At 42.8% G+C, this 12765-nt stretch overlaps 1 protein-coding gene across 2 annotated transcripts in view; it reads left to right on the top strand.

Annotated features, from left to right (window-relative positions):
• The window catches only part of SNX31 (sorting nexin 31), a 76631-nt gene that overhangs the window by 36505 nt on the left and 27361 nt on the right, over positions 1-12765 (top strand). For both annotated transcript variants that reach the window (XM_055286921.1, XM_055286920.1), the window contains 3 exons: positions 582-669; positions 4079-4148; positions 12214-12306. In XM_055286921.1, coding sequence (XP_055142896.1) covers positions 582-669; positions 4079-4148; positions 12214-12306 — 251 coding nt within the window. The remainder of the gene's footprint in view (positions 1-581; positions 670-4078; positions 4149-12213; positions 12307-12765) is intronic.

The raw sequence follows: 12765 nt of genomic DNA, 5'->3' as shown, positions 1-12765 counted from the left end.
GACGCCCCACCACAGCATCATTTCTCCTTGTTAAGGAATATTTGTGGATGATATTAATGAGTTATTAGATTCTTTTTTTCAAGTGTAATGAGATAGTGTTCTTACACTATCTTCTTAGACAGTCTGATTCTCGTATTTTTTGTTTTCTCTACAGTATGTTTCTAGATACTACAAGGGTTTTTTGTGTGAAATGCTATCAGTTATATTAAAGTAGTTTATAAATGTCCTCAAGAAGCCAGGGGAGGTGGTTTTGAGTTGGAAGTTAAGGGGCTTGTGTAGAGGGTTGTCTGCTAGGCCCTGTGGTGTGCTGCAAAGGCACTGGATGTCTCCGGATCTATTTTTTCATCTATATCACAGTGTAAAACATCCCCCACTCAAGGGGCTGACATTTTTGAGGATCAAATGATATTTATTTTTTGAATGAACTTCAGAAAGTTAAAATTACATGTAAATACAGAAGATATTCTTACTGTGATTTTATTATTTCCAATAATAAGGTTTTATTTTCTCATTTGAAAGCTGCTATGTATAAGCTGTCTGTGCTGTTTCAACCAGTAAGACCGGCTTTCCCCTTTCTCTAGTTGTGAAAAAACTGGCCGACTTTGAACTCCCTTATGTTAGTCTTGGAAGTTCTGAGGTGGAAAACTGTAAGGTTGGACTCCGAAAGTGGTAAGTAGGTTCTGAAAGTGACAGAGGCGTTTGAGGACATTTCACCATTGCCCATCAGGACTTATCAGAGTCCCGTCACATCCTGCTCACAGCCTGACAGCTGGAGATCAAGAACTTAGAGAAGGTTGTAAGAAAAGCAATAAAGGCCAGGTGCTGTGGCTTATGCCTATAATCCCAGTACTTTGGGAGACCAAGGCAAGAGGATTGCTGGAGCCCAGGAGTTCAAGATCAGCCTGGGCAACATAGCAAGACCTCATCTCCGCTAAAAATCAAAAAAATTAGCCAGATGTGGTGTTGTGCATCTGTGGTCCAGCTATTCAGGGGGCTGAGGCAGGAGACTCACTTAAGCCCAGAAGACTGAGGCTGCAGTGAGCCAAGATTACACCACTGCACTGCAACCCGGGTAACAGTGCAAGACCTTGTCTCAAAAAGAAAAGAGAAGCAATGAAAATGAGAAAGGGTGAAATAAACTAGCTTCTGAATATTTGTCCTAAAGAATAGGATGTTGAGGATGACTTTCAGTAGTCTCAGGTAAATACTCAGGGCCGGGTGGGGTATGAAAATGAGGAGGGTAGCCATCTTTCTGCATCTCTACTGATAGGCGAAGAAGAAAGTAAGACTTGAAAACCAGGGTCAGGGCCAGGGGACATGGATTAAAGCAGGTAATGGTGGGAAATGGCTGGCCTTGGGTTTGCTTTGCAATGCATCACTGACTGTATTAATGGAGGGACTTTGTTGATGATTACAACCAGATCTGATTTATTCGTTGAGGTGTGGTATTCTCTGAAGGTGAAGGGTGGATTCATCCAGTTTGCAGTGAATTTGAACTCTAAGTACTAGGCTTACACATGCCTAAAGGATGTGTACAGGGCCATCCATATTCCTAGATAGATAGGACACAAGTATCCCTCTGCAGAAAATACTGTCATTTCCTCCAGTAACACAGGGGCCTGTGGAGAACAAAATATTATAGAAAATAGCGCCGAGCAGCAGGACCTTATGCACCCCCAGTCCTATAACCTGCAGCTCCCAGCGTTTATTACCGCGGCTGCAGGGGATTGCTCCTTGGGCTCACTCTCTCCCAGCCCATTTATTCTGTTATCTGAGTACGGAGGTTTTAAGGAAAAGTATTTTGAAATCTAAGCATTCCCTTGACCTTGTGATGCCTTGCTCTAGAGCTCCAGTTTGTGGCTTTGAATTGTGGAAGGATATGGGGCACAGCAAGGCAGTTCATATACTGCTGTTCAGAAGTATCCAGAGGAATGGTCCAGATCTTGAGGTGTGAAACCCTGAGAAGGGGAGAAGGACTCGGTTCCATCCAACAATTTAGAGAACAGCTGTTCTGGAAGCTGCTTACTGTAGTGAGTGGCTGAGCACAGTTTTTCCTGGAATTACAGTATGTGAATCTAAGTTGCGGCTTGCTCAGGTCTTAGCTGCATAAACCTAGCCAAGTTGTTCAAGCTCTCTAAGCCTCAGTTTCTTTATCTGTAAAATGGGAATAATAAAAATAGTTTATTGGATTATTGTAAAATAGTCCCATATGCTCAGTAAGTTTTGGTCATGTTTGTGACTGTTATATTGATGATGATGGTGATTATAGGAAGAAAAAAAAATCTTTGGGGCTTAGATTTTCACTCATGTGCTCTTCTGAAAACCTGATATCAAAGGAGAGATGACGATTCTGTTTCTTACCTTGAAGCTTGAATTAGAAATTAGGCATTGCCTATGTCTTTTTTAAATAGGTAAACTCTAGATGATATGTGCAAGAAAAAACATCTACCCCAAATTATAAGGCAGCATCTCAGATCCGGGCAGATTGCCTCTGTTGATGGAACTGGGAAGAAAGGAGGTTCCACTTCTGTTGTTGGAGCTGAGGATCAGGTCTCTGGAGGGGAGACTCTGGCATAGGCTCCTGCAGGTGCCTTGCCCTCTTTCCAGAGGGAAGTCTTGCCGGGTGGAAGCCGGAAGGCTAGCTCCAAAAGCTGAGTGATTCCCAGCAGGTGAAGCCTCAGTGAGGCCTAAGTGGCATCTTAAGGACTTTTCTGTCCTTAAGGAGAGGTGCCTGGGTGTATCTCTCCAATGATGATGATATGGCTTCCTCCAGGCCAGAGGGTGCTTGTGCTGGCCTGTGGGAGCCCCAGTCTGGGATGGGTCTATTCTCTGCACACAGGGGCCTCTGGGGTGTGTGGTTGCATAGTTACCTGGAATGTAAGTAGGGATGCTTCAGTTACTTCTCCCCACCCCAGAATGAAATTGACCTTCAAGCACCATATTTATCCCTTTCCTGGTCTAAGCCAACCCCATTGATCTATTCACCCTATTCTTCTGAGCATAGGAACTCTGCTTACCTCTGCCTTCTGGTTGGTAGAGATCAGCCTTCGGTACCCTTTCCTGACAGTTTCAGTCCCTTCTTAACATGCTACTGTGCTTCTACAGTCATTAATTTCAGTTCCTCGTGATTCTGGATCTGACAGGCAGACACGGAGCCCCTTCTATTTGCAAATTACTCTATCAAGATGCAGAGGGGCAACTCTGGATAGGCCCCTGGCCTTGGGGTTCTTCACAGATGATGTCAAGAAAACTTAATCAGAGCGGCAATTGGAATAAACTCAGGGTGCAGAGGAAGCACAGTGGACGGGCGGCTAATACAGCCTTGGGAAGTAGGGACCAGAGGAGGGGGCATTGCATGAGGCTTGCAAAGAAAGGCCAATCAATCAGGGGAGGAGACTGGCGAGGACCTTGGTCTTCCAGGCAGGGGGAGAGGAGAGAAAACATGGTTGGAATATAGCGCTGGTGGTGGGGTTGGTGAGAGATGGAACTGGAAATGAAAGCGGGGGTGGTCCCGGGAAGGGCCTTGAAAGTGAGTAGAATAAATACCCAACTCCAGGAACCATGAGAGTCTGAAAAGTTTCACAGGAAAGACCACTCTGGTTAGAATGTGGAGCATGAGATTAAGGGCATGTGGCTGAGACAGAAAGCCTGGGAAGGAGGCTCCCAGGGTAGCTCGGGCAACAGATGAGGGTGGCCCTGCTGCAGGGTGGTGAATATGGGGGTGGGTCCGTATGAGACAGATGACTATGCCAGGTATTGTGCAGTGGAGAAAGGGAACCCAGGGCTTGGTGGCCAAGAGTGAGGCTGAGTGTGAACAGGGATGCAGACCATTCCCCTAAAGCTTTATTTTTGTGCCTCTTTACTGTCAGAGCCCTCAGGCAAGAGCTTACAGTGTAAATAAATTAGGAAACAAAAGAGGTGGAGGGGCAGAGTGAAAGCTGGGCAAGTGGAGATGCGGCTTCGTTAGAAAAAGGGGCCCTGGTTCATAGGGTAGAGGGCCACCACTTTCCAAAGCACTTGCCAGGTATGCCCATGGGCCATGTCACAGGAATGAATTTCACGCTCCTGAATTTTGCAGGTATATGGATCCATCCTTCGACTCCATGCTGATGGACTGCAGGGCGGCCGTAGATTTGCTCTACATGCAGGTGAGGGTCACCAAGGGCTCTGACAGCACCACAGATCATAGGCCATGTTGGCTTGGAGTCACTAAAAAAATTTTGTGATAGTTAATAATTCTACCTCCATACCTAAAATAGGCAAATTCATAGAGACAGAAAGTAGAACAGAGGTTCCCGGGGGCTGCGGGGAGTGAAGGAGAAGTTGTTATTGTTTGATGGGTACCAGTTTTTGTTGGGGGATATGATAAAAAAGTTTTAGCTCTAAATAGTGGTGATGATTATCCAACATTGTGAATGTATATAATGACTCTGAATTTTGTGAACAGTTAAAATGACAAGTTATGTTTTATATATTTTACCACGATAACAATTAAGTGTAAAAAGTAGAGGAGTTTAGAGAGAGAAAAGGAATTCTATCTCCATTTTAACAATCCCTCTCTGAATTTTCAGCTGACACACTGTCATCATGAGCCTAGAAAGGATATCCCTGATAACTTAAAGTCACACATGATCCTTAAATCTCACTCTAGCATAGCCTTCTTGCCCCTGAGCCAACAAGCAACCTGCCTGCCATTGGCTCCAGCTGGGTGGGCGTGTGGCCTGCGCATTTGCGTTGGGCGCCGGGCTCAGAGAACCCATGCTTCTGTAATGATCGCTGTTACCATCTTGAAATTCTTCATTTTATTTTTATTTTTTATTTAAAAAAATGAAATTTTCATTGGTACATAGTAGGTATATATATAATATTGATGGGTTACATGAGATATTTTCATGCAGGCATGCAGTGTGTAATAATCCCATCAGGGTAAATAAGGTATCTATTTCCTCGAGCATTTATCCTTTACGTTACAAACACTCCAATTATACTCTTTTAGTTATTTTCAAATGTACAATTAATTTTTTTTTACTATAGTCATCCTGTTGTGCTAGCAAATACTAGGTCTTCTTCATTCTATTTTTTTGTGCCCATTACCCAAAATTTTTAATTTTTGAACAGCATTTTCATTTTGCACTAGGTAGACCCTGAAAATTACGTAGTTGGCCCTACGTACTCCTACCCCCAGCCTCTAGTAAAGTAAATTTCGAGCTTGGCCTCAGTTCCTTTCTCCTGCCTCGTGTGATGAAGCTTCTGCCAAGTCGTGGAATGGTCAGCCGGTGCTGCCCCCAACATACACACCCTGGTCACTAGCTGCCCCAGGTGTTCCCACTCACCACGCCGCCATCTTCGGAGACCTGATCTTTTCCAGGCTTGGTTCCACAATTTTGGGAAGGAAGCTCAGAAACTTCTTTCAGTGAGTTCCCTGAGAACATCTCACAGTCTATTCTCAGGAAGCAGGCAGGGTGGTGGGTCACAGCCCTGCCCTGCTCCAACCCTTCCCAGACTTTCCATCTCACTCAGGCTAAACCCCAAATCCCAATGTCCTTGTTCTTTTTCCTCCATAGCATTTCTACCATCTGCCAATGTAAGTATGTGTGTGTGTTGTGTATATTTGTTTACTGTCTCCCTACTGGAATGATTTCTCCATAAAAGTGGGTATTTATTCGTTCACTGCTGCATCCCCAGAAACTGGAACTGTTCCTGGCACGATGTCAGCATTAAGCCCTGTGGTGAGCCTGGCATCGTATTAATTAAGTGCATTATGTCATTAGAGCTTCATAACAACTCTGTAAGGCAGTTGGTACCATCCACACTTTGAGGAAGAGAAACATTAGCTTTGCTGACAAAAGATTGAGTAGTGGGTTTGGATTAGTAGAGGTTGTAGATAAAGAAATTTAACAACACTTATTTACAGTGCCTTTTATTTAGCGTGATTCTAAGCTGCTACACTTGGTAGCTTTCATAAACTCAGGAGAGAGAGAGAGATGGTGGATAAGTTATTACTTTTAATGAGCTTTTCAAGTGGAATATTAATAAAACCTACTGTAGTACTTTGGGTATAGAAAAAGGTCAATGGGTGGATTTTGACACCCTGGCTTACCAGAGGGTGTAGAAGAGGGAAAGAAACTTAGCCCATGCCTCCTTAAGTGACTTTTATAGATCAAGACCCTAAAGCTCTTCTAAATTCTAAGAGGGCAAATCAAAATATCACTTATTAAATGTTTAATGTTCACTATTGTATTTTTATGGCTAGAATATAGCTTTGAGTTCATTCCATATTATACATTAATCCATGTATAATTATGTTCAGCCTGGGAACAGGGGCACACACCTGTAATCCCAGCACTTTGAGAGGCTGAGGCAGGTGGATTACTTGAGCCCAGGAGTTCAAGACCAGCCTGGGCACTATGGTAAAATCCCATCTCTACCAAAAATATGAAAGTCAGCCAGGCGTGATGGTGTGTGCCTGTGGTCCCAGCTACTCAGGAGGCTGAGGTAGGAGGATGGCTTGAGCCCAGAAGGCGGAGGTCACTTAAGATGTGATCATGCCATTACACTCCAGCCTGGACAACATACCAAGAACCTGTCTCAAAAGAAAAAATCATGTTCAGTGTACTTGATATGAGTTAGAGAAGAAGTTTTCCACTTTAAATGTTTATTGAGGCCCATGCTTGCTACTGTATCCTTGCTATTATGATACATTATTAGCTGTGTCTGGTTTGATACCACGTCCTTGGTTGAGATTGCATCACATAATTCTAATATCGTTCCTGTGGGAAATATCATCTTTATGGCATGTCTTTTGCTTCTCATTGTGATGAGAGGTCAGAGCTTCAAGCATCATAATGTGACTTTTTAAATCTGTCTTCATTAAAGAGTTATAAGCAGAGGGAAATGGATGATGATACTTCCTCTGCTCAAAGCTAAAAAAACAGGTGGCTTCATGGGAGGCACACTGAATTGCAGTTTCAGAAATGAATTCTGTCCCTTGCTCTGCCACTGGTCCTCTCTCTGGGTGACCCTGGTCCAGCCACTGCATCCTTCTGAACCACGACATCTCCCTGTTGAGATGAGGCGGAACTAACATCATCTCTAAGTTTTCTCCAAGCTTTAATAGACTGTCATTCAAACCTTAGCTCATTGCCTGGCAAAGTCTCCAAAAAATTGTAGTTGATGTCATAATAATCTTTATCATCATCTTTATCATCATCATTATCATCATCATTGTTCCCTGAATCTGGGTAGAGGAGCTAAGAAGTCAAAGGTGGGTCCAAGGTCAGCAGGAAAGTTAGAACCACAATCACTGCCTCTTTTGGGAGGCCTGCCTTGGCTCTCCCCAGAAGAAAATGCCTGCCTTCCTCCCACTTCTCCCAACCAGACTCTGAATGGCCAAGGGTAGAGACTGTCTCATTCCTCCTGTGTCCTGGGTGCCTGGGATATGTGAAAGACTAAGAAGTGGCCAGGCATGGTGGCTCACACTTGTAATCCCAGCACTTTGAGAGGCCAAGGCAGGTGGATCACCTGAGGTCAGGAGTTCAAGACCAGCCTGGTCAACATGGTGAAACTCCGTCTCTACTAAAAATACAAAAATTAGCTGGGCATGGCGGCGTATGCCTGTAGTCCCAGCTACTTGGGAGGCTGAGGCAGGAGAATCACTTGAACCCAGGAGGCAGAGGTTGCAGTGATCCAAGAGTATGTCACGGTACTCATGCTTGGGCGACAGCACAAGACTCTGTCAAAAAAAAAAAAAAAAAAGACTAAGAAGCAGTCATCCTTTAAAAAAGTTAACATGAAAAGCTCTTGAGTTCTGATAAATAATGGAGCCATCATAATTAACTATTAAGGGGCACAGCTTTGATTTTCTAAAGCAGATGTGCCCAGTGATATCCAGTGAGTCAACTGAATTCCCACAGCCTGTTTCCTTTCTTCTCCTCCTCTTTTAACCTGAGTTTAAAAATGAGAGATTGCATTTAAAACTATAAGTAAGTATAAATTTTGAAGGCTCAGTCAATTCTGGGCCTGCATTTCAGCAGGGCCTTGCTGGCCTGGACAGTGATGCAAATTAGAAAAAGGCACCCCATCCTCCAGGTGGGGCTAGCCCTGCGTTGGGGCCCATGGCTTGGTGAGTGGAGGGGGGCTGACCTTTGGCTTCCTGACTCCCCTGTGGCCTAGTGACCTTGTCCAGGCACACACGTCCCTGGCCCTTCTCCACCATGCTTTAGCCAGAGCCGAGAGACCAGTGCCTGCCTTTGAGAGGCATGTGACCTCCATTTCTCACTACTGTGCCCTCTGCAGAGAACACTAGAGCATGTGTGATTGAAGCTCAGGAAGACCATGGCTTATGTGATTTTGCTTGATTTTTAATTTTTTTTATTTTATTATTTTTTCTTTTTTTCTATCTGCAGCACCTTTAGGATGCTTGATTTTTTAAGTTCAGTTCTGCATATGCCCCTCTCAGCCAGTGTTCAGGGAACCATATAACTGAGTAGACTTGTCTAGACTGGACTCTCATTGTCTGGACCTACTCAGAGTAAGGCACTGTATAATATCGCATTTGAGTGATGACTTGTGAACCCATAATCAGGGTCAACTCTTTTCAAAGGTAATGATACAAGGCTGGGCGCAGTGGCTCACGCCTGTAATCCCAGCACTTTGGGAAGCAGAGGTGGGCGGATCACCTGAGATTAGGAGTTTGAGACCAGCCTGGCCAATGTGGTGAAACCCCCTCTCTACGAAAAATACAAAAATTAGCCAGGTGTGGTGACACATGCCTGTACTCCCAGCTACTCTGGAGGCTGGGGTGAGAGTATGGCGTGAGCCCAGGAGGCGGAGTTTGCAGTGAGCTGAGATCACACCACTGCACTCCAGCCTGGGCAACAGAGTAAGACTGTCTCAAAATAAAAAAAGGCCAGGTGTGGTGGTTCATGCCTGTAATCCCAGAACTTTGGGAGGCCAAGGCAGGCCAATCATCCGAGGTATCTGAGGTCAGGAGTTTGAGACCAGCCTGATCAACATGGTGAAACCCCATCTCTACTAAAAAGACAAAAAATTAGCTGGGTATGGTGATGCACGCCTGTAATCCCAGCTACTTGGGAGGCTGAAACAGGAGAATCACTTGAACCCGGGAGGCAGAGGTTGCAGTGAGCCGAGATTGCACCATTGCACTCCAGCCTGGGCAACAGGAGCAAAACTCCGTCTCAAAAAAAAAAAAAAAAAAGGTAATGAAACAAAACAGTTACGTTACCTTTGCTGTAAGACATCTGCATCTCTGTGTCTGAGGATCCAGTTACTCTGATGGTGAATGACATGTCTTGGGTTAGTACTTACTGCCGTGACTCCTGTTTATCTTTACACAGTCACCCCTTCTTTTTGATATTGTTCCCCTGTACTAACAGCACTTACTGGGCTCTACCATCAAGTACAATTCAGGAAAGAAGGCAGCGTTTAGTTCTTCACACCCATGCTTTCTTGTATGGTCTGTAGGTTTGGTTTGATGAAGAATTGGCGACACGGAGAAAGCCTTGGGGTGGGTAGCTGCCTACGTGGTAAGAAGTCAGTGGCTTGGGCAAGGGAAGGAGGGCTTGGTGTAGTGTCCAGACCTGGGTTTGTTCTAACTCCTGCCACTTACTCACTGGGTCATCTTGAACATCATAACCTCTCTGAACCTCAGTTTACTCATCCGTAAAATGGTATTGTTCCTCCGCACAGAATAGAGTAGGCCCCTCTCATCCTTGGTCTTGCTATCTGTGGTTTCAGTTACCTGTGATCAAGCATGGTCTGAAAATATTAAGTGAAAAAATTTCAGAAATAAACAATTCATAAGTTTTGAATTGCACGCCATTCTAAGTAGTATGATGAAATGTCTTGCTGGCCCAGAACATGAATCATCTCTTTGTCCAGTTTATTCATGCTGTCTGCATCATCCACCCATCAGTCACTTAGTAGTGATCTCAGTTATCACTGTCCTGGTATCCCAAAACTTGTGTCCAAGGCCCCAGTTTTACTTAATGGCCCTAAAGTGCAAGAGTGGTGATGCTGGCATATTGTTATACTTGTTCTATTTTCTTAATAGCTATTGTTGTTCATCTCTTACTGTGCCTAATTTATAAATTAAACTTTATCACAGGTATGTATATGCAGGAAAATACGTAGTATATATAGAGTTTGGTATTATCCATGATAGTACCAGGCATCCCTCCTGGGAGTCTTGGATAGTATCCCCTGAGGATAAGGGGGACCACTGTAGTTGGGAAAAAGTCAATGACAAAATCGATCTAAAACAAGTTTTCGACAAATATTAGTTATTTTTCTTCTCCTCTCTAAATCCCATGTCCTTTTCCCCCAGCCTAAACAGCAATATTTAAGGCGTATTCAGCTTTTCATTCTTCTCTGGGAGATAAAGCATAGCCTGCCAATATCACTGAGGGATGTAACAGATAGGCTTATATTCAGACTAAGGTGAAAATAAGTGCTTGATAATTGGCAAAGAATTGCTGGGCATTGCCGTATGTAGGACACTGGGCAAGGCACACTGAGACGATGGGCGTGGGGTCTTCCCTTAGGGGTTGACAGCCTAACTGAGGGACAATGGCCAATTCTGCCCCGTCATGACAAGTCAGAGCAGCACAGGCCGAGTGTGTGCAGCTGAGGAGGTGGACAGCTGATTCCACGGCCTCCTCGGGGCCAGACTGGCTAAAGGGGAAGGGAGCTGGGTGCCGAGAGGAGAGAGAAAGAGCACAGGAAAAGGTGCCTAGCCCAGGGAGGGTAGGCTGAGACAACAGGCTTTGTTACTTCCACATTTCATGTTGCTTCACCACAATCCTGACGCGCTTTCACAGGGGGCCGTTGCCTTCCAGGTGATTTCTGCCTTTGAGCCCAGTGTCGTTCTGCTGAAGCCTGCAGTGGATTAGGAGGCAACCAAGAACCCTATTAGGAATTGGGAGTTTGGGAACACTTGCTGATGGTGGTTACCCTAGGCTGACCAGACAGGACCCAACAATATATTCAGCTTTAATTTTTTTAATGTAAAATTAGTTTTTATGTTATAAAAAGTTTGTATATATGGAAGAGTTCAAAAATGAAAGTAGATGACACCCCACATCTTAAATCAACCAGATATATAAACTATTAATTAACTCTTTGGGTGTATTTATTTCATATACATTTCACGTATTTTCACATCCATTTCCTTGACTCGTAAGTATCCATATGAGGGTTTTTTGTTGTTTTATATTTTTTTGTTGTTGTTTTATAAAAATTAGGGTCTACTACTAGACTCTTACTTGGCAATTTGATATTTTTCATGTACATTACACACATTTCCCATGTTGTTAAATATTCTGTATAATTTTTAATGATAGCATAGCCCATTATTTAGTTATACCCAAACTCAGGTACCTATTTTGGGGCATTTCATAACAGTACCTACATCACAGGGTGGCTGTAAGGATTGCCTTTTGTTCTGAATCAATTAGAACATTGCCTGACACATAGTAAGCACTATACATGTGTTTGCCACTATCAAGTTGAAAATGTTTCATTGTTATAAACAATAGCAGTAATGGCCTTATCAATATATTTTTTCCAATATCTATGTTTATGATTCAAATATACTTATTATTTGGAACTCCATTTTGTCAATTGCCAATACATAGCTGTTGTCCATTTTCCTTTTGGTGATGCTTACATTTTTCCTATTGCTTTATATAAATATTAACTGTTTGATATATATGATGCAATCATTTTCCTTGTTTTTCCATTTGATTCTTAGTTTTGTTCTTGGTGGTTTTCATGTACAGAAGTTTTATGTTTTCACATAATTATATATGACTATTTCTTCATTATGACATTTTGTTTCTATATCTTAAAAAAGATATTCCCTACCTCAATGTCAGATAAAAATATTTACCTTCATTTTTTTCCTGATTCTTTTATGGTCTTTTACATTTAAATCTTTATCTGGAATTTATTTGATTGAGTGGTGTGGGGAAAGAGCTAATTTTATTTTCTTTTTTGCCAAGTGTTGCCAATTGTCCCCAAGCTGTTGAACAATCGCTTCTTACTAATTTAAAAAATAAGGCTTATAACATGCTAAATCCCTAAATATATATCCACTTGGGTTTGTTTTTATATCCCTTCATACAAGAGTATGTTTTTGTCAGATTGATTAATTTCTGCTAAGACTGCTAATTTTACAACTTATGTTATTTTAAGGCAATACAGGACATTGAAAAAGGATGGGCCAAACCCACACAGGCGCAGAGGCAGAAATTAGAAGCTTTCCAGAAAGAAGACAATCAAACAAAGGTGAATCAAATATTGCTCCAAGAGAAATCCCTTGAAAGGGAATTAAAGAAACATATTAGAATTGAACTGTTTCTGTAACTTATAAACCTACCAAGCACTAAAAGTGGGGCTCTTTTTTAAAAAATGAGAATATCTTCATTGATTGTTCTGAGTACAGAATTAGCAAAAGCTTATTGTTTAAAGATTCTAAAAAAAACACAGATGGTATATTGTGAGTCCTCTGCTAAGTTAATTAATATAGATCTTCCACATTATTTTTAGTGACTACAGAGTATTCCATTTTATGGTTATATTATCATTTGTCTAACCACTTTTCTATTATTGGAAGTCAGGTTGTTTCCAGCTCTTGCTGCTATAAATCACTTTGGCAGCAAGAGCCATGAGGCCCAGGGCTGTGTCTAATTTATACATACTCTGTGTATTCACAGCACCTGGTACAGTTCCTGGCTGAAGTCCCTG

Source organism: Symphalangus syndactylus, chromosome 7 (genome assembly GCF_028878055.3).
Source record: "Symphalangus syndactylus isolate Jambi chromosome 7, NHGRI_mSymSyn1-v2.1_pri, whole genome shotgun sequence".
In the NCBI taxonomy this organism is placed as follows: Eukaryota; Metazoa; Chordata; class Mammalia; order Primates; family Hylobatidae; genus Symphalangus; species Symphalangus syndactylus.
This window is presented reverse-complemented; position numbering and strand designations above follow the sequence as displayed.